The 21,467-nt window shown below is 51.7% G+C and overlaps 1 protein-coding gene across 4 annotated transcripts in view; it reads right to left on the reverse strand.

The window, feature by feature from the left end:
* Window positions 1–21,467, reverse strand: part of Dnmt3a (DNA methyltransferase 3 alpha) — a 109,960-nt gene that overhangs the window by 80,232 nt on the left and 8,261 nt on the right. For 3 of the 4 annotated variants that reach the window (XM_050125869.1, XM_050125871.1, XM_050125868.1), the window contains exon 2: window positions 2,000–2,240. In XM_050125869.1, coding sequence (XP_049981826.1) covers window positions 2,000–2,062 — 63 coding nt within the window. In that variant the 5' untranslated portion in view covers window positions 2,063–2,240. Of the gene's footprint in view, window positions 1–1,999; window positions 2,241–14,769; window positions 14,871–21,467 lie in introns of those variants that run through there. The other variant, XM_050125870.1, reaches the window with a different exon arrangement.

The following is a 21,467-nucleotide window of genomic DNA, read 5'->3' on the forward strand; positions in this document are numbered from 1 at the left end:
CACAGGCACCCTGTAAGACAGACAAGGCTGGAGTCACTATCCCCAGTTTCCAGCTGAGCAAACACAAGCCTGAAGAGAGCCTGAAGTCACATCTCCCACAAGTGGCAGCCCCAGGGCTGGGGCCTGGGACTTCTGACTCCTTTTAGTGCTCTTCCTCTGCTCCATGCGGAATTATCACAATACAGAGACCACCTGCCTTGCAGGATGGGGTGCACAGTCCAACAACAGGAGTCTGCCCCATCTGTGCGGGTGTCTGAAGTATGTGAAGGGGTGTCAGCATCCATCAGAGCGTGGAGCCAGGGCAGAGGAGGCTCAGTGTCACCCAGTCTAGCAGAGACACAAAGCCAGGCCCAAGGAAAGGGGAAATTAGCTATAGCACAGCTGCCATTGCAGAATACGGGAGACTAAGAATCTGTGCACTGTTGGAGTTCAGAGCAAGAGGAATTGAGGAAGCCTGCAGGGAACTTAGACTGTCTAGTCATTTCCCATGGGGTCAGAAGGGAGAGGCTGGAGGGCTGGGGATGTCGCCCAGTAAGCAGAGTATTTGCCAGGCACACACTAGGCTGGGTTTGAACACTGCATATGCCAGCTGAAGTAGCACAAGCCTAGTCCAGCACTCAGGAGGTAGAGATGGGAGAATCAGAGTTCAAGGTCATTCTTTGCTACAATAGGGCATTTAAGGCCAGCTTTAAGGCCAGCTTGAACTGCGTAAGACCGTGTACAAAAGAGGGGGGTGGGTGAACTGAGAGGTCCCAAGAATCCAGTTCAGAGGCACAGATGATTCCTGCCTTGTCAGTACATATGTCTACACACGCATGCACACACACATACAAACACATACACACGTACGCACACACACACACAGAGCAATGTGCAGGGTTGCAGGCTGGGGCCCTGGGACTTTTTGTGTGCACACCTATCTGTATGTGTGTATATTGGGGGTGGGACCCTTGTGTACATCAAGACTATGGGTGGCTATGGTAAGGTAAGATCCAGGAGTCAAGAGACCAGATCCCCATTTGGGCTTACCAGAAGCTCAGCAACCCCTTCTGTAAATCAGGGCCACCTGTCTTACCTCACATGCCTCAAGGGTTGTCACCAGGACAAAGGAACGATGATGGAACACACCAAGAACACAGAAACACACATGCACATTAAGGATGAACGAAGCAGGAAGGAGCCAAGTACAGGTGAAGAGGACTCCCAGCTGCTGCCCTTGCTCAGGGGCTCAGGGGCCCCACACCTGAGCCGTGGCCAGCTCTTGTCAGAAGAACAAACCTCACACCTCTCCCAGAGGCTCAGAACGGCAGGACAGTAAAGTGCAGATACTGACCGAAGAGGCACAGAAGAGGGTTGGAGCTTCCGGCCCCAGGTCCAAGGTAACTTTTGTGGTCCCTTCAGGGGTTCCCACCCATCTGATGAAATCCCTTTACTGACCCAACCGGGAGCTTAGTAAAATGTCACCTCTCATGGGACTCTGAAAACACAGAAGTCACTGGTTCCATGGCCTAGAGCCACATCAAGGACTACCCAGCGATACTCGCTTTGGAGCCTGGGTAGGTGGTGACATCATTATCTCCAAAGGTTGATGATGCCACTTGGTCCTGAACATCTGCACACAGCCACGTGCGTGAATGTCTGTGTGGGCTGATCACCTCATGTCTACAGTGCCCCAGAAAGCTACTGAATACAACGGGGAAACAGGCAGATCCAACACAGAGGTGCAGTGGCTTACCTGACATTATACAGGGCAGATCCAAAAAGAAATCCAGGTTTTTGGGATTCCCCTACATGGACAACCCCTCGATGAGGCACTGCCGCTGAGAGCTTGAGTCTGTGCTCAAAGACCAGTGATAACAATGGTCCTAGAACCAGGACTACCTGGGTTAAGAGCCCCGTCTCACCTCAGAATTTAACCTCTCATAATGTGGGGACAGGCTCTTCTCCCTCCCTGGACACCAGCCACAGGGTCCCCCAAAGAGCCAAGTGGGCTGCTCACCTTTCTATCATCCTCCCGCTCCAGAGAGGAGCTGCTGGTGTCCCCGGGGCCGCTGGAGGGCATTGCTGGCAGCTGGGCAGTAGGAGGCAGGCTGGGGCTTCGAGGGTTCTGTGGAGCTGCTGGGCTTCAGAGATGGAGTTTTTGTGGTCTTTGTAAGCAAGAGCTAAAACTTAAGCATAGATCCTGATGTCAAGCCCCTAGGAGAGTTGCTGCCTCTGCGCTGGCCTTCAGGTGGCTCTGCCTGTGGAGAACAGAAGCTCATCAGCAGGGAACAGTCGGGTCCTTCCCAGGACTCCAGCCCAGGGCCAGCCGGGCCTCTGACCTCTCTTCTCTCGCCCCAGCGTGAGAAACTGAGGCAGACTCCACCTCTTCTGAGGGCCTGGAGACTATGACAATCCCTTTCAGAAACTCAAAGGTGTAATGTGTGCCACTTCTGGGACTTCCAGAAACCTCCCGCTCCTCCCTTCTCTGCTTTTCTTCCCCCCTGAACATTTCCGCAACCCTCCCTCCCACCCCAGCCAGTCCCTGGGAAACCCCAGTCACCAGAGGCCCCTAGCCCAGCTACATTTTCCTTCTAATCTGTCCTCACCCGACCCCCCCACCCCCACACTGCTCCTCGAGTGGAGGAGGAAGTGAGCAACAGCCACAGGATGTAGTGAAATGAATGTCACTTTGCTCAGCCTGCCCGGGACCAGCACCCCACTAACAAAGCTGAGGTCCTAGCCCAGGCTGTGCTGGGATACAGGTTTGCTGGACTCGCCATAGCCTCACTGAAAGGCAGGCGAGTGCTCTCTGCAAGCCCCTCTAGTGGCCCCATTTGCCTCAGAACTGGTGGGCCTGAGAACACTCAGCTGTATTTTAGGGGCTTTTCTTCCTCCTCCAGGTGTGGGCCGCAAGCCAGTGAAATAACAAAGCCTGAGCCTCAGGCCACAGCTCAGGGTGGGTGTGTTACTGCGACAAATCAACCCCTTCACTCCGAGACACACGCGGCGGTTCCTGCTTCCCCCACCTAAGAGACAGCGCCAAGCCCCTGCCTTGAGTGTGTGCCTGCCCGGGAGGGGATTGGCAGCAGTGGGAGAGTAGGAGGTAGGCTGGATCGGAGCCCACCCACACCCTTCCCCTTCCAGTTCCCTGTTCTGCTTCCCAGCTCCCCTCCCTGTTGGGCTTTTCCTCCCAGCCCCCTCTGCTAGGGCTCCCTGGAAAACCAGGAGCGGGAGACCGCCCAGGCTTGTGTTTCCCAAGGGACTTGTTTCTTCCCTAAGGATGTGACCACTTGGGAGGTGGGTGCCCCAATTTGGGCTCTGCACTGGCAGTGGTGGGAGGAAGTTGGAGCGGGATGGGGCTATTTCAGAGCCAGGAGAGAAAAGGCCTCAGAGGTTAAAAACCAAGAAGAGGCTATGTCCAACAACGGCACCCTAGCTAGGCAGGCTCCAGGGAGGCGGCATCTTATCCCGACAGCACTAAGCTTGGCTAGGTACTGGGTTCTGTGAAGGTTGGCTGCCCAAATACCTGAGAGAGTGGCTGGCAATGAAGAGAGTGGCTGCACACCGTGACACCACACCTCACTCGGAAAACTCCAAACACTTTCTTAGTTTACTGTTAAAGCTAAGGCTCAAACAGTTGGGTTATGTCTGAGGTGCAAGCCAGATCTCATGACTGAACCCTGAGGGACTGAGTGCTCTTGGAAGCTAAGTCCCCCCCTTATCCCCAAGCCTACAGAAAATGCTCTCCACAGCAATAAAAGGAAAACAGATCCCACCCTGTACTCCAAGAGGTTTTCCTGCTGCCATTGGTCAATGAGTCCTCCCCCAAATCCTAGCTTGCCCTTGTGATCACAGTCCCTTCCATTCACACACATCAAAGCCTTGAGAAGTGGCTGATAGTACCGAGGAGGTCAGTGGGAAAGAATGTTGGCCCCAGAGCCAGCAGATAAGGTCCTGACTGGGTTAGCTGAGTCCTAGGATGTCACCTGGTTCCCACCTGCCCGGCTATTGGGGCCTCACGGGCAACAGGAGAAGAGCTGCCAGCAGAATAGAGAGGTACCTTCAAGTGCCCCACAAAGGACACAGCCGAGGCACAAAGCAAGCAATGGGAATTAGTCTGAGCCATGGTCCAGAGAGAACCTGAACTCGGGTTCTGGGAGAGGAGTCCCTGACCAGAGGGGGGAAGGGAGGGGGTGGGCAGGAAAGGCAGAACAGCAGAGGGCACCAGCCACAAGGGCAGTCACGCAGGAAAGGGAAAGGAAGGAAATGCTCTCGGGCCACCCACATCCCTGACAAGCGAGCTTCAAGAAAGGTCATCACAGAAAACGGTGGTCCTGGGTCACACCTCGGTCCCTTCGTGTTTCTCTGGAGATCTCAAAATCCCTCAGCATTATCTGAACTTCTGAAATCATTAGCATGGGACCAGGCAAGACCCCACTTAGCGGCCAAGGTGCAAGCCTGCACACAGCACTGCCCACCTGCTCCCGAGAGCCACGTTCTTCTCTTAAGTTACCCTGGCTACAGGGGCCGCGAACTCCTGGGCCATCGTCCCAAGCTAGTAGCAGGCACAGAGCCTGCCTCAGTCTCTGGCAGTCCCCAGCACCTCCAGCGTCCTCCTCATTCAGGCCAAGGCTCCCCAACAGGAATCCTCACTATGAGCTCAGCCATCACCACCAGCAACTTTTCTCTTCCCCTCAATAATTCTTCACGTCCATAGAGACCCTGAAGAATGTGTGTGTAACACCACCATGAAAGTGTTCATCCTTAGGGCTGGAGAGACTGATCAGTTAGTGTACTCGCTGCTCTTCCAGAGGACCCTGGTTCCCAGCACCCACACTAGGTACCTCAAAACAGCCTCTTCTGGCCTCTGCAGGCACTGGTGTGCACACATGCACACACAAATAAGTCTGTCTTTAGCAGGGAAACGCTCATCCTTGAACTCCTGATCCTTCTGCCTCCACCTTCCACGTGCTGGGATTTATCAGTCTGTCTACCACGGCTGATTGGTCCCTTGTGGCACATGCCAAGAACCCCACTAACTGAACTGTCTGGACAGAAGCTTTCCTTGTTGCCATTTTGTTTTCTGAGAGGGTCTAACATAGCTCAGGCTGCCCACAAGCTTTTTACACAGCTGAGAATTTGAGCTTCTGATCCTCCTGCCTCCACCACCAGGTGCTGAGATTACAGGTGTGTGCCACCATGCCTATGGAGAGCTGTAATTCCAACTAGCCTCCACATTTTACCACCTTCTTCAGCCTCCAGACAGATCTTCTCTTTTAAAGGAAGATGTGAAATGACAAGAACAGGCCGAACAGGAGAAAAGACATTACAAACAAAATTTCAAGACTGATGAGATTCTTAGGCTCGTCCTCCACTGGGCTGGAAAACAGCGGCAGCCAGGCCCAGATCTCCTCAAGAGCAAAGGCCTAAGGATGCAGCTCTTACATCAGCACCATAATGGGGCCAGGACTGCCTGTCTGTCCACCAGTGTGAGCACCACAGTGGGCATCCACCAGTGTGGATCTGAGAGCTGACAGCCTTCAGGCCAAGCTTCCAAACAACTTCTCTAGGTTAGTTGGTTGCGGTTGTCTATTTTAGCTTTTTGTTTGTTTTATTTTTGAGACAGGATCTTATTATAATGCCCAAGCTGGCCTGGACCTTTCTATATGGCCTAGGATATCCTCAAACTAAAGATTTTTCTGCTTCTACCATGTGAGCGGTGATTTCAGGCATGAACCATCACAACTGGCCAGTTCCCTGTTTATCACTTATTTATTTAGAGAAAGGGTCTCACTGTGTAGCCCTTGCTGGATTGGAACTGGCTATATAGATGAGGCTAACTTATAACTCACAGAGCCCTGTCTGCTTCTGCCTCCTGCAATCCCTGTTCTTAATCTAGAAAGGTCAACTAAAGGCCAATAGATGTTTCAGGAAAGCGTTTGACTTGGAAGACAGGGACCAGAATGAACAACATCAAACTGTGTAGTACAAAACACAAAGTTGGCAACATGAACATGGCAAAACAGAAAAGATGTCCACAAAACAAAAAGGTGATGCTACTGAAAAAGAAAAGTTAGAGAACAGAAAGAACTTCTAGGGGCTGGAGAGATGCACGGCTCAAGAGAGTCCACTGCTCTTAACTAGGACAGAGTTCAGCTGGGAAGAAGGGTGGAGTTGCTAGCCAGATGCAGAGGAAGCAGGAGATAAGCATGCCGTACTTCCAAGTGTTAGAGCGTAGGTAAGAGATATGGTTAATTTAAGTTGAAAGAGCTAGCTAGTAAGAAGCCTAAGCTATCAGCAAAGTATTTATAATTAATAACAAGTCTCTGTGTGATTATTTGCGAGCAGGCTGGTAGGACAGAAAACCCTGCCTATACAGCATTCACATCAACTGGCTTGCAACCACCTGTAACCCTAGTTTCTGGGAATGTGACACCTCTGGCTTCCTTGTATATCCACATACACAGACACACATACTTACACAGTGCTAAAAAAAAAAAATGCATCTTTGAAAAAAAAAAACTTCTAGCCGGGCGGTGGTGGTGCACGCCTTTAATCCCAGCAGTCGGGAGGCAGAGACAGGCGGATCTCTGTGAGTTCGAGGCCAGCCTGGTCTACAAGAGCTAGTTCCAGGACAGGAACCAAAAGCTACGGAGAAACCCTGTCTCGAAAAAAAAAAAAATTCTAGAAATACAAGATCATGGTAGTAGAAATACAAAACTCAGTGGCTAACTAGAAATGAAACAATTTATCATATGATGCAGGATCTCACTAGCCCACTATCATAGCCTCACATATCCAAAAGAGACGAAAGATCGGCCGGGCGATGCGGAACTCTATGAGTTCAAGGTCAGCTTGGTCTACAAAGAGAGTTCCAGGACAGCCAGGACTGTCACACAGAGAAACTGTGTTTTGGGGGAAAAAAAGAAGGAAGGAAGACAGACAGAAAGAAAAAGGAATCAGGCATGCCACAGGGCATTATTTACATGTAAAAGTTTGCCTAGTCAGGGTGGCACATGCCTTTAATCCCAGCATTTGGGAGGCAGAGACAGGCGGATCTCTGTGAGTTTAAGGACAGTCTGGACTACATAGCAAGTTCTGAGCCTACCGGAGCTACTATGAGACCCTGCCTCAGGGAAGAGGAGAAAGCTGTTTTATATGTTAGTCTCACAGAATAAAGGATAGAGTAGCAGTTACCAGAGGAGGGAGGAGGCGTGTGAGGATGAGAAAAGATGCTTAGTGGGTACCGGGGTACAGCTAGTAGTAACTTTTTTAAAAAAGTTTGTTTTATTTATTTATTTATTTTTGTTTTTCGAGACAGGGTTTCTCTGTAGCTTTGAGGCCTGTCCTGGAACTAGCTCTAGTAGACCAGGCTGGACTCGAACTCACAAAGACCCGCCTGTCTCTGCCTCCCGAATGCTGGGATTAAAGGCGTGTGCCACCACCACCCGGCCCAAAAAATTTGTTTTAATGTGTATTGTATACATGTGATTATGTATGTCACATGTGTGGGCTCCCTCAGAGGCCAAAGGAGGGTGCTGTATCGCCAGGAACTGGGTCCCAGGGCAACTATGGGTGGGTACCAGAAACAGAACTCAGGGCCTCTGCAAGAGCAGCAAGCACTCCTAGCTGCTGAGCCATCTCCCAGGTTCGCGAGGAGGAACTTCCAAGCTCTGCAGCATGGGACAGCGATGAGGAGTCTGACTGTTCCTAACACAAAGCGTGGGTGATGCCTGACATGACGGCTATGCCAGTCCCTGACCTATGAGCACGTTACCCAGAGTACTGAACCGCCACAATGCAGGCAGCAGAGGGGCTCTTTGGGTGGGGTGCTGGTTGAAGAGGCATATCAGGGAGTTCAGATCCCAGGAGTCCACGTAAAAGCTGGGCAGGTGCAGGAACACACGCACACACCTGTCCCCGGAGATGGAGGTGGAGAGAACTGCCAGAAGCTTGCTGGTCAGGCAGTGTTCCACATACACACACATGTGCACACTTGAACACACATACATGCACCTAGGAACACGGAACATACACATAGACATGCACCCACTTGCCAAAATATCTGACAATGTGCACCCAAACCTGCGTGTAGAAAAATATTCATTATTTAATAGAAGTGGTTCATTTTTTTTTTAAAAAAAAAAAAAGTGGACATGGCTTGTGTATAACTGTCATCCCAGCTACTTGGGGGGCTGAGACAGGAGGCTTGCTATGAGTTTAAGGACAGTCTGATCAATATAGCAAATTTCAGGTCAGTCAAGTCTACAAGGTAAGATACTGCCTGGGGGGGAGCAAAGGAAAAGAAACAGAGCTCACCTCTCCTGGTAGGGTGCTCACTCTGTCATCTCATCACCTCAGTGGGAGACTAGAATAGACACTTTCGGCCACACCAGGTCTCACACTCCATTGGAAAGAAGCTGGGAAAAAGTCTAGAATGCAGGGAACCAGCACGAGACAAGGGGAAGGGCTCTTTGTGAAGCTAAAGGAACTACACAGAAATGCCCTGAATCAGGTGCAGGCCTGCTAGGCGATGCCACCGGCCGCTGGACCAGACCAGTGGTAGAGACTTCCTCTAGTCCTAGTCTACAGCCAGACCCAGGTGCAGCCTGGATTGAAGTATGGAGTCACGGGTCCTAGAGAACACACTCCAACCAGGCGGACGAGCCTAGCAGGAGGAAAGCCAACAGGTGGGGGGAGTGCCAAGGGTCACCGCAAAGGAGCATCACGTGTCAGCCATCACAGCCACGTGCCTAGAGAACAGTGGACCTGACTGGGGTGAGTGAGTACAGATCTCTAAGGAAGCCAAGCCACGGCTATTGTCTCTCTGCAAATCAAGCTGATGGTTATCAGGTGAGCAGTGGAAGAAATCAAGGAAACAAGGCCCGCCTTTAATCCCAGCGCAGGGCTGCAGAGGCCGGTGGAGCTCTGAGTTTGAGGCCAGCCTGGGCTACAGAGTGAGCTCCAATAGCTAAGGCTACACAGAGGAACCCTGTCTCAAAGAAAGGAAGGAAGGAAGAAGGGAAGGAGGGAGGGAGGAAGGAAGGAAAAGAAAACAAGGCAACTACTAACTACAGGGAAAAATGAAAACGAAACTAACTAGGCTCAGCTGTGAATAAGTCACATTGACATAGTAACAAAATTAGTTATTTAAAAGAACAGGTTTCTTATCTGTTAGCCTGAGCATTAGAAGTCAGAGTGGTTCTCCTAAGGCTAAGGCCAAGGTGCTGGCAGTTCTGCTTTCCTTCCTACAGACTCTAGGATGGAGAACCCACTTTCCCACTGTGCCAGCTTCTAGAGGTCCCTTTCCATCTCCAACCTATCCCTGGTCATCAGTCCTCTTGTCATGTCACTGACACTCTGCTCCTGCCTCCATCTTTCCTTCTCAGAACCCTCGTGGCTACAGTGATGGATTCAGATAATCCAGGATAATCTCTCCATTTCAAGGTCTTTAATCACTTCTGCCAGGTCCCTTTGATCATGTGAGGCAATATATCCATAGGTTCAGGGAATCAGAACATGGCCTTTTTTATTATGCCTGTTAGAAACAGACATCTATATATGTGAACGTAAGCACAATAGACATCTCTAAATTGGTGCTGGAAAGGTATTATATAATAATATAATATAAGCCTACTACAAAAACTGCTTCCGGTGGTTCCGGGGATAAAGGTGCTTGCCACCAAGCCCGATGACCTGAGTCTAACACCATGGGGGAGGGGGAGCACTGACCCCTGCAAGATGACCTCTACACACATGCCAGGGTGTGTGGATACACACACACACACGCACACGCACACACACACACATAAATGTAATAATGTTTCAAAAGAGAATCTATTAAGGAGAAAAATCAATGAAAAATATCTATATAGAGGGATCAAGAAGTGTTCATATGTGCAGAAGTAGGAGTTACAGGAACATAAAGTAAGATTGCCGGACACATCTAAAAGGATCCAGAGTGGCTGCCTCTGAGAAGGCAAAGGAGTAGACAAGGGCCGCCTGCGTCATCTTTGGCATTCTCCTGCTCCCTAGACCCTCTGTATGTACTGCTGATAGGAAAGACGACTTACCAGGAGAGACCAGGACTGGGGGAAAAGGCAAACTTCACCGCAGCCAATGGAGGTGCGTGGCCGCTATCTGTCCTCCAGAAATAGGAGCGGAGCTACAGTCATCCCCTTCTGTTGTTCTGTGAAATCAGCACAGCCTACAGAGCAACCACCCTCACAGCTCCATCACCAGCTACCTTCCTCCCGGCACGCACCCTGTCCCTCATGAAGTATCCATGGACAAACTCCCAGTCCAGCCCATGATATCACCTCACTTTCATCACTCCAAAACTGGGGGTGTCAGTGCTGAATACATCCCAACCACAGCTGTCCTCATCAGTCACACTTTAGATCAAAGCCCCACAATCCAGTCTCCTTCTGGGGCCTCAAGTTAGCCCCACCCACTGTTCCCGACACCATCTCCACCTTCCTCTCCAGGCTCAACCTCCTCAACAGCTCAGACGGATGATGCCTTAGGTCCCCGCTCTCCCTTCGCTCCCACTTCAGCGAGGGCCTGTGTATCACTCAACCAAAATAACTCATCAGCACCCACAGACCTGAATCCTTGTTCTACCCAAACAGCCCAAAGTCAGAACCCCAAAGCCCCTTCCTCCCCACCTCCAGTCTTCTGGAGATTTCTGAAGGTTTTGATTGTGCTTGCATTCCCCCCACCTCCAGACCCCCTGTGGTGTGAGTGAACGTGTGACCAGACAGCCAATTAGAGGCTTTACCTGAACTTTTTTTAAACCTATGCTACAGAAAGATGAGAAGAGCCAAAAGTGAGTCAGGGGGTTGCCAGTCAGTCTGGGAGATGAGCGGGCCCCAGAACACAGAGTCAGTGAATGGAGAAGTAACAGCAGTGTGGGCAATGCACGGGCCCACCTGAGGTGAGGAAACTTCCTGCCCTGTGTGAGCCAGCCGCCTGACTCAGGAGCTGGTCTCAAGCTCTGGGAAGCCCTCCAGGATGCCAGGCTGGTCCAAACCCTGACCTTTTTTCTTTGAATCAGGTTGACTTCAGGTTCCTCAATTGCAAATGGAGGGAACAACAGGAGTCGTCTCACAAAACTGAGGAAAGACTGAAAAAGTGATGAACCGAAAATGCTTCCTCGAGAGCCTGGCACTGAGGAAACATCGATAAATCTTCACAATTATTAGAGTCTGACTCATCCACCCACAGATTTCTCTCCTTTCTCAAAATCCCTGGAGTGCCCACAAGTGGACGTCGCTCAACCAGAAGCTGTGCTTACTAAGCTCCTACGCCGCGCAACACCACGCTCGCAATGAGAGCTTTACAATGTCAACATTTCATTAACGCTCGCACAGCACCCCACCATCTGGAGTGGGAACTATTTTTATCCCCATTTCCCAGATGAGGAAAATGAGGTCTGGGAAGGCTCTTAAACTGCCCCAAGGTCACAGTAAGAGGACCAAGGCTCAAAGGCCACCCTGTCCATCACCGTCTCTCCTAATGAGCTCAGGACGTTTGCTTCCAGCCCATTTTACTCCTGGTTCAGTCTGTGGGCTGGCGGGGGTGGGATGCAGCCGTAATCTAATGTAGTGCTCTGCCCGGTGGAGGAACTCATTCATTCATTCAGCTCTTTGCTGAGTGCCTGCCCCACAACAAGCACTGTGCTTGAGTGTGTGTTAATTGTTCCATTCAGTCCTTATAAGGAGTCTAAGAAGCGAGTTCTGTTGTTATCTGTGTTTTTAAGAAAGAACGGAGAATCCTAAGGACCGCAGCTGTGACCATCCAGGATCATGGATCCAGGTCCAGCCAACTCCACAGCCCTTGAAACAAGGCAGCACCCAGCAAGGCACACTAAGCATAGACCCCAGCGTCAAGGGTACCACTAGTGACTCTGAAAGACCCCAGCTCCTGCATAATGGCCTCACGGCTGTTTCCTGTTTGAACTGGGAAAGAGGTCGAGGTGACTCCTGCGTATGATGGGCTTGTTCCCCCCCCTCATCGCCCCATCATCCACAAAGGTGGTCCAAGCAGAAAGCGAGTGGGGCAGCAGGGTTTCCCCCACCTCCGACCAAAGCCTCTGTGGGTCACAAGGCTGGGTAGAAGGGACAGGAGTAGGTCTTGGTTCTACTTTTGGGTGAGATGACATCACCATCCCTTTCGCTCCCACCTTCAGAAGTGTCACTGGCACAGCCCACCACCCCCACAGGATACGGAAAGCCTCTGGTGACGGCCGGCCGACAGTCCTGCCAGCCTGTCCTCACTGCAGAGCCCGGCTGACTCAGGAGTCATCATGAAAGGATCTCACACACACACACACACACACACACACACACACACCCCAGAAACCAGAGCATTCACGAGCATGCTACACCTCCCGCCACTATGGCAGCCACAGGGGAGGGATGGATCTGAATCATAGACTCCTTTGCTTGCGCTAATGGTTACCATGACACAGCCCCTGAAGCAGAGAGAATAAAAGGTTTATGCCCAAAATAGATGCTGTGAAAGAGCTGGAATTGTTCTCGGGAGTCAACAGGAGCCACCACAGACTTCCATAAAAGAGCTCCTGTTGCAGGGTGTGGGGCACAAAAGACCCTCTCCTTAGGCTATGTTGGTAGCAACCAAATGGGCTTCCCAAGGACTAAGTAAGGACTATGGGTGACCAAGCTTGAAGATCCAATGGGAGATTCAGCATTGGTCCCTGACGAGTTCTGTGGCAGCTCCCACCCTCTTCAAGATGGCTCCAGAACCACAGCTATGTATTGCTCTCACAGTTGCCAAGTACAGCGCCTCTAGCCTCTCTTCTCCAGCCCCCTTCATCTAGCTCCTTCCTGCTCCCCTCCCAATCCCTCCCATCTCACTGGAGACACAACCCCCAAAAGAAAGTTTTCACCAGGAGGCCTCAAAATGGGTCTGTAAGAAGGTGAGACATCTGCCTGGCACTTGGGGGCCTCTGGGGCTATTGACTCAACTGTCTGGAAAGAGTTGCTATGATGTCTGGAGTGACTGGTCCTATTAGTAAGCACTGTTGGTGTACAGGACCCCAGGAAGATGAGACTAGAATTAGGAAAATCCCTCTGGTGGATCCTAAAATTTCCATGCTCCCAAGTGAGGGTAGTAGAGGATTTGGCTCCTTCGTGAACTATGAAGGCTTGGGTCACTAATGAAGCAGGGCCGGCTGTGGCTCTCCAGGCTATTGTTTAACAGGAGAAAACCAGATCGCAAATGTGGTCTGTGAACAAACACAGAAACCAGGACTTTTGTGAGCTACAGGCAATTGTGAGCCACCTGATGTGGGTGCTAAGACTCAAACACAGGTCTTCTGGAAGAGCAACAGGTGCTCTCAACTGTTGAGCCATCTCTTCAGCCCCTGACCTTGAATTCTAATCTTCAGCCTCTACTTCTCAAATGCTGAGGTCACAGGTCTGTGCCACCATGACTAGCCAGCATCAGAACTTTGCAAGGGTAAGTCTGGACAGGTAGAGAGATGCTCAGTCACTCAGCTGCTGTGCAGAAGCACAGAGGGGTAAAAAAGGTGCACCCCGCAGCTATGTAACCACTAACTAAGCGCTACCAGGGGCCAGCGCCCTTTATTGCCTTCTCTGTGGAAATATGTATGAGCCCTTTAAATATTTCTCCTTTGCTGGCTGGCACAATGCAAAACTTAGGAGAAGGCACCAGCAAGCCTGGCAGCCTTTAATCCCAGCACTCAGGGAGGCAGAGGTGGGGGGATCTGAGTTCGAGGCCAGCCTGGTCTACAGAGTGGATTCTACAACAGCCAGCACTACACCAAGAAACTCTGTCTCCAAAAAAAAAAAAAAAAAAACCCCCGCATAGGAGGAGGTGACAGCAGCACTGTCACTCAAGGAGGAAGTGGACCTTCCTGGGCCCAAAGTGCTGTCCTGAAGGTTCCTTTAGCACACAGAACTTCTTTGGCATCCAGATCTCACAGCCTGGATACTTTCAGGCATTAAGCTCTCAGAGGAACCCAACGCTCCCAGCACTTAGCTCTTTGCCTGTTGCAGCGTCTCTAGACGCTGGCTCCAATCCGGTGGAAGAGCAGCCAGCAGTTCCCAGCATGCCCTTGGAGAGCTGAGCAGCATACCTCGAGGAAGATGCCTTCTTCAGACCCAAACAGTCCAGAACCTAGACTTCTAAGATTCATCCACGCGGCACTAGTGACTTCTCTGCTGTCTGGGGAGCCATGACCACACCCTCTCCATCAAGGACTGGCTCTCAGCCCCGGGGCAGCCTCTTCCCTGGTACTCTGGCGACTAAATGGGCAGGAGCTGTTCTCATAGCTGCTACTTCTGTATTCACTGCAGTTCTTTTCTCTGCCTGACCAACCCTATTATCCCAGTCCCCTGTTATAGCTAATAGTTCTTCATATTAAACTTTCCTTGTTCAAAACACCATGAGGTTTCTGTCTCCTGATGGACCCGGTCTGACACAGCCACTCATGTCCTCAAGGGCTTTGTCCTTCCTTAAGGACCTTCCCCCCCCCCCCCCCCCCCCCCCCCCCCCCCCCGGCCCCACCCGCCCAGCGCCCCCCCCCCCCCCCCCCCCCCCGTTTCTCGAGACAGGGTTTCTCTGTAGCTTTGGAGCCTGTCCTGGAATTAGATCTTGTAGACCGGGCTGTCCTCCAACTCACAGAGATCCGCCTGCCTCAGCCTCCCGAGTACTGGGATTAAAGGTGTGCGCCACCACTGCCCGGCCTTCCTTAAGGTCTTTGAGCTTATTAACAATCTGCCAGCTAGTTTGGATGCTCACCTTACTAGACCTGGATGGAGGTGAGTGGTCCTTGGACTTCCCACAGGGCAGGGAACCCTGATTGCTCTTTGGGCTGACGAGGGAAGGGGACTTGACTGGGGGAGGGGGAGGGAAAGGGGGAGGAGGCGGTGGGGAAGAGACAGAAATCTTTAATTAATTAATAAAGAAATAAATAAATTAAAAAAAAAAACAACCTGCCAGCTAGCCACTCTGGTTCAAGCACTCTTCCTCGGCAATCATGTATAGAACGCCATTGTTGAGTTGAGCTCCAGGGTAAAGGAGAGCCCCTGCTTCTGGAAGTTTACAAACTCAAGGACTATCTGTGTTCCGGGACTGCCACACCGGCCCTTGCACTATGTCCAGGGCTAGTGAGGGGCCAGGCCGGCCTTCAGTGCTGCACTACTGCGGCTGCACTACTGCGGCTGCACTATTGCAGTTCTTCCCTGCTGCCCCCAGGTTTACTGCACATAGCCCTCCACCTGCAAGGCTCTGTCTGTCTGCACTTTCTCTGCCTGCCCACCTGGATGCACAGATGAAATTATGCTCTTGAGAACCAGGTCCCTGGAGTGGGCCCTGTTTCCTAGCGTCTCAGCAGAAGGTCCACGCTGGCTTCCCTCAACCCAAACCTGAGGCCCAAGAGAAGTTTATGACTGACCATGGTGGCAGAACCATCCTGGGGGTATTTAAGACAATCCCACAGCACACTGACAAGGGTGGGTGGTGCAGAACACAAATCCTATCTTGCTAAAGCTGACTCCCCTCAGCTGTGAGGTGCTCTTACCCTGACAGCTGGCTACATACCACTTTGATGCTTGCTCTGACCTCACCTCACCTCTCCCAGCTGACCCCCATTGCTCCACGCCTGGTCACGTCCTCAGTTGATATCCTGTTTCCACAGTCTGTCCACACCATTCTCCTCTGAAATGGGAGCCCCTCCCAAGCCCCCTGAGATTCCCCTCACCTCATCCTTCATGCCTGCCTGACCACCTAGGGGCTCTAACAGTGTCTGTGGGTGGTCATGTAACTCTGCACATGTGTATAGATGTGTCTAGTTTCCCAAACATATAAGGTCAAGGTTCATGTCTTGTTCTTTCCCAGGCTTGCAGCACAGCCCACAGTTGGGGTTGGCCTCTGCCTGTTCTAGGTGACCCTTGAGTAGAGAGGACTGTGGGAAGTCTCTCCCAGGCAGCTGCAACATCCCCAGCACAGCGTGGCAGTGCCTGGAGTGAACCCCCAATCCTTGCTCTAGGGGTTGCTTAGCAGAGCCCCAAAGTATGGAAAGGCCACATGGAGCTGAGGCTCTATCCACCAACCCCAGGCCAAAACTGACGCCTGCCTTGGGTTTTGCAGGTCTTCCTGCCCCCAGGTGTTCAGGTGAAGGAATCACAGGAACCCAGAAAGGGGCGGGCCTCCCACTCCTGGCCTGTCTGCAACCACTCTACCACAAGGTCCACAGCCAAGCTTCCTCAGGCCCGCTCTATGTCCCTCTTTCTCCACACAGCATGCCAATAACTATGGAGCTGAACACTCCTAGGTCAGAACTGGGAAGTCCCGTAGGGTCTTCAGGACCTGGGAGGGATGGGTGGAGTCAACTCCTCCTCAGAGAAGGAGCAGTTCTTACAACCTCTGTGCACCTTGCTCTGTCTGCCTATCCTCCACTCCAGTGGAAAGAGTTGAGGAGAGCAGGAGCAAATCCACATCCCAGATCCCTCAGCCCCTCCACAGAAGCCCCGCTTCAGTGGTTCACCAGACCACTCCTCAGACCCCCATCTCTGACTTTAGAGGTGTGGGGCGTAGCTTCCTACCTGTGAAGTAGGGTGAATGAGAATTCCCAGCTTGTACATCTACCTCGAGCTATGAGAACGTCTGAGCGGCATGTTTAGCATGGTGCCTGGTGTATGGGCAGAGCTCAACAGATGGTCACTTAAAAACTACTCTGTGACTCAGGATAAAGGGCCAGGTGACCTCGACTGTGCACTAAGTTCCACTCAGAGCAGCTAGCTCACACTCCTAGGTGATTGCTGCAGCCCAATTCAGGGCCACAACTTTCTTCCTTCCAGGGTGACCTTAGAAATGTCTGTTATTCACATAGGCTCAGGTGTATACACACCAACAAATGCACACACAGAGACCAAGCACACACAAAACTCAGACGCATACACACACATATATACATACATGCATACATACAGAGAGAGAGAGGCATACAAACACAAAACACAGACACCATCACAAGCATGCACAGAGCCACAGATGTATACAGCAGGTTCACACACAGAAACACAAACACATATACAACACAGATACACATACAGAGGCACACAGACATAGAGACAGTGTGACACAAACACAAGACACATGCGCACAGATACCCAGACGGGTGCAGAGTCACATAAACACAGTCACAGATGAGCACACAGAAACAGACACAGGAACACACGCAGGAAGGCTCCCATGGTGACCCACGCACACTGGCCCTCCAGGAGCTGCAGACCCTGGGGGACACCTGGAACAGGGGGCCTGAAGCCACCCCAACACAGATGGGGGTTTGCACATTTCACCTGCTGTGTGGGCCAAAGAAGCATTTGGAAACCAGCTTGGGAAGACCACAACCGTTCACAACATTGTTCTGCAAGAGATTATAAAACACTGCCCTAGAAACAAACGTTTGCAATAGAACCCTCCAAAAGCTGGGAATTGCCTGTACCAGAAAACTAACAGTGCAAGAAGGGGGGAAAACCGCATAAACTTGGTTTGCCTCTGTAAAATTAATACCAATTACAAAAACATTTATGTGAACTGCTTACCATTTCCACCTAATTACCATGCAGCACAATTATGCATATCATTAAGAGTACACAGGATTAATTACACTGTATGTTTCATGTGATTACACCTCCACACCCTGAGTTCACAGAGGCCCAGCCTCCCCAGGGTCAGACCAGGGTCGAGACCCTTGCCAAGTTCCGCAGCAGATCCACAGCAAGCCACACCCAGCCTCACCGCTGCTGGCCACGGACAGCCTGAGGCTTTGCCGGGTCCTTCTGGCCAATACCATCAGTGAACACACCCCTGACGAGAAGCCAAAGACGAGACAATCTTCAAACATCTAAGGGTCACAACATGGTCAAATGGCCCCATGGGAAGCTGGACCCACTGTCTCCAGGGGTCTGGTCCTGCAAGGGCAGCCCACCCAGGTTCAGACCTCATCACCCTCAAGCTCACCTGTAGCCCCACGGCTGCCACCTCTGCTCTCTCTCTCTCTCTGATCCCCTCAGTTCCCACACTCAGTAGCCTCTCAAGTGTGCTGGGGAGACACAGGCTGGTGGCAAAGAACTAAACACGAGGAAGTCACTGGCACCTGATAGAGACCGTCACGGCTACAAAGAGCAGGAGGTGCCGTGTCGGCCCTTGCTCAGCTCACAAGACGGAAGGGGAAGCAGGCATGTGCAGACGAGCTTTCTCGGTGCCAAACCAAGAACACACATGGCTGAATTTAAATCCTCAGACACCTGTGAAGCCAACTGCCTAAGGAGTCTCTTAAAAGACGAGCGAAAGAAAATAGCCAGGCTTAGAGCAAGGAGTGCGTACAAGGCAAACAAACAAACAAAGAGTGAGAGTGTGCCCACTCAGCAGGTGGCAACGCCAAGGTGGGCAGAGGCTGGGTGATCCGCTTAAGGACACACGCCAAGGAAGTAGCAGAGTCAAGGTCAAACCCCATCCGCCCGCCCGGGGACAAGTCTGATGGCCTTGGCACACTGCCACACTGCCTCTGCCTGAGTTCAGCAATACCAACATGGTTCATGTCTTTATCCCCAAATCCTTTGATTCTACCTCGTGAAATGCTAAAGACACCTTTCTCTCCGCCAGTTTTTGCCTGTATCCTTCTGCTTGCTTACCAAAAAGGCTGGTCTCAGCTTGTCCCCTCCTACTTTGGCAGACCTGGCCCTGCTGGAGAGGGGCAGCTTTACTCAGGCCCAAGGACATGCTCAGCAATACTTACCCACATGGAGCAGTCTGGGAGTGGGGAGGGCTAGGCCTGGCAGCTCATCTCTGAGGGTAGGGGGAGAGGGATTACCAAGAAGCAGACATCCTAGTTCAAACCCCCAAACGCCAGCATCACTACCGCCTGTGGCACAAGCCTGGTGAAGTCACCGGCTCCCTGACACATCTGCAGGGCCGCCTAGCTCTGATGAAAGCAACTCATCCCACAGACGCCCCCTTCAGGGCCTGCTGACGCAGGTTCTCACCTCCTGCAAGCCTGGCCCAGGCCCAGGCTCTCCTAAGGAAATCAACTCAGCTCCAGTGCCCCCCAGGAAGCAACACCCCACAGGCCGCATGGGCTCTCCTGCACAAGCCTAAAAGGGTCACCACTGCCCCCCACCCCACCCCCTCCTCCTCTGCACTGCTGTCCCTTACAGTTATTTCTACACGGATTTTCTACCTGCATTTCTCTTCTTTGGTGCCCCCAAATGACCTTTTTTGGATGTCGCTGGGGACCTAGGGCTCCAAGAGTCAGCCTCCTCTGGGGATAATATCACAGCTTACCACAGCCTGACTGGGCCCAGCCCTCTAGCCTCACTGGGTGGAAAATGCCCTTGGCCACCTAGCTAACTGCTCCTGCCCTTCCACTCAGCTTAGGCGTCACATCCGGCAGAATCCTTCAGGACTCTCCCTCTTTGGGACTAGGCTTCCTTTATCTAGTTCCAGTAAAGACGTGAGCTCCTTCCTGTATTTTGTTGTTGTTGTTTTACAGCTGCCCACAGCTGACAATTGGTTACCCATCTCCCACCTGAAGCTGCACGGCCCTTGGGTGTCATCTGTGTAACCAATGCATGGCACCCTGGGGGTTTTTCAGAGGTGAATAGGGACACTATGCATCTGGAGCAAGGGCCCTCCAGAGAGAAAGCTGAAAGGCTGCTAGACCTGCCACCTTGGGGCCCAGGCTTCAGATGCCAGGCTATTGGGAGGGTGTTGACAGCAGAAAATACAGAGGCACTGCCCAGTCCCATTGGGCTTTTTAGATGAGCTTCCAGAACCAGGCAGGGCCTCAGACCACCACCACGGGCCAGGCTGGGAACCACAGGCCTCTGAGAGAACAGCAACAGGCACCACACTGTTACTGGCAATAAAACTGTTAGAAGCCATTGCAATGCCAGCTGCCAAGATGGTTAAGGTCTGGACCCTCCCATGCTCTAGGCTATGGGCAAAGCCAGTAGCTCCAGCAAGACCAGAACCCATAGGAGACCAGGGGGCAGGGCAGGCCATCAACGGCAGAGCTTGGGCCATCAGGGGTAGGGCTTGGGCCATACCACTTGGGCAGGAGCCTCTACAGTCAATTCCTGGCTTTGCAGTGGGAGTTACAGAGAGACCATCAAGGTAGCCCAGGAAATGAATGTGTCTGCTGCCAAACCTGACAACTGGGGTTTGATGTCCAGGACCCACATGGTGGAAGAAGAGAACAGACACCTCATGGGCTGTCCTGACCACCATACATGTGCCTGCCACCATCTATCTATCTACAAATGTATATGGTGACCATGGGGACCCTCTCCCCTGCATCCTAAGGACAAGCATTTTGTAGGTTCTCACACAAGGCCTTCAATGAGAGCTCTCCTTATTCATGGAGCATTGCACAATGACCCCCCACTTTAAGAAAAGGGGCACATCCTTCCTGGGTACCCACTGTGTGCAGCTGTCCTTGCCCAGTTCACAGAGAAAGCCAGCATCTCAAAAGCTGCCAAAAGCCAGGCAGCCAATGAGTCTCAGCATCTGAGATGCTAACCCCCAGCAGGCGGGGCTGCCTGCCTCCCCGGTTTCCTTTTTATCCTGCACATCTGTCCCCAGGAGCCTAAATAAGGGTCTGATCAGCAGAGCAATGAGCTCTGGTTTACCTCCATGCTGGGTTCTTTCTCTCCCTGTCTTATCCCTTCTAGCTTTGTCTCCAACAAGGACAGCCAGATCCAAGAGGCACCCATGGCCAGTGCTGGGGAAGGCACTGGGGAAGGTAGATATGATACTATTGCCAAACAACAGGCTCTGGCTTCCTAGGGCAGCAAGGTGACCAGGAAGAGGAATTTTTATGCGCCCTTCCTTACCTCTTTCTTTCTATGCTGTTACCCACCTCCTCAGGAGCTCCTGGATCAGAGCTGGACACAGCTTGAACGCACATACCAGAATTCTACAGATACTCCTTCCTATAGAAGAGTCTTCTGAAGGCTCACTTTCTCCTGCTTGAGTGTGGCCTCCACCCTGGCTCAATCTTTAGTTATGTCTTCAACTCCCAGGGAATCATTTGGGGGATAGTAGTTCACTGCAGTAATGCTTTTCAGAGGGATTTTCAACGATTTTCCCCCATTCTGGTACAGCCATAATCCTATAAAGCTAGACTGTCCATTGTCCCTGGAAGTCGAGTACAAGCAGCTCCTCTGCACCCAGCTCTTCTTGATCTGGGCTTCTTCCTGCACACACTGAGTAACCTGGCCCTGAGTCTTTAAATTTCTTACCATTTATTTATTTGTAATTTTGTTTAGTTATAGTCTATGTAGACCTGGATGGTCTCAAACTCACAGAGATCTTCTGGCCTCTGTTACCCAAGTGCTAGGATTAAAGGCGTAAGCACATCTACATCTCACACACACACACACACACACACACACACACACACACACACATAGTTGTTTATGTGGGATTCTGGG

The sequence above is a fragment of the Alexandromys fortis genome, unplaced genomic scaffold, assembly GCF_014885135.2.
Source record: "Alexandromys fortis isolate MF-2015 unplaced genomic scaffold, M_Fortis_MF-2015_v1.1 scaffold_252, whole genome shotgun sequence".
NCBI classification, from domain to species: Eukaryota; Metazoa; Chordata; class Mammalia; order Rodentia; family Cricetidae; genus Alexandromys; species Alexandromys fortis.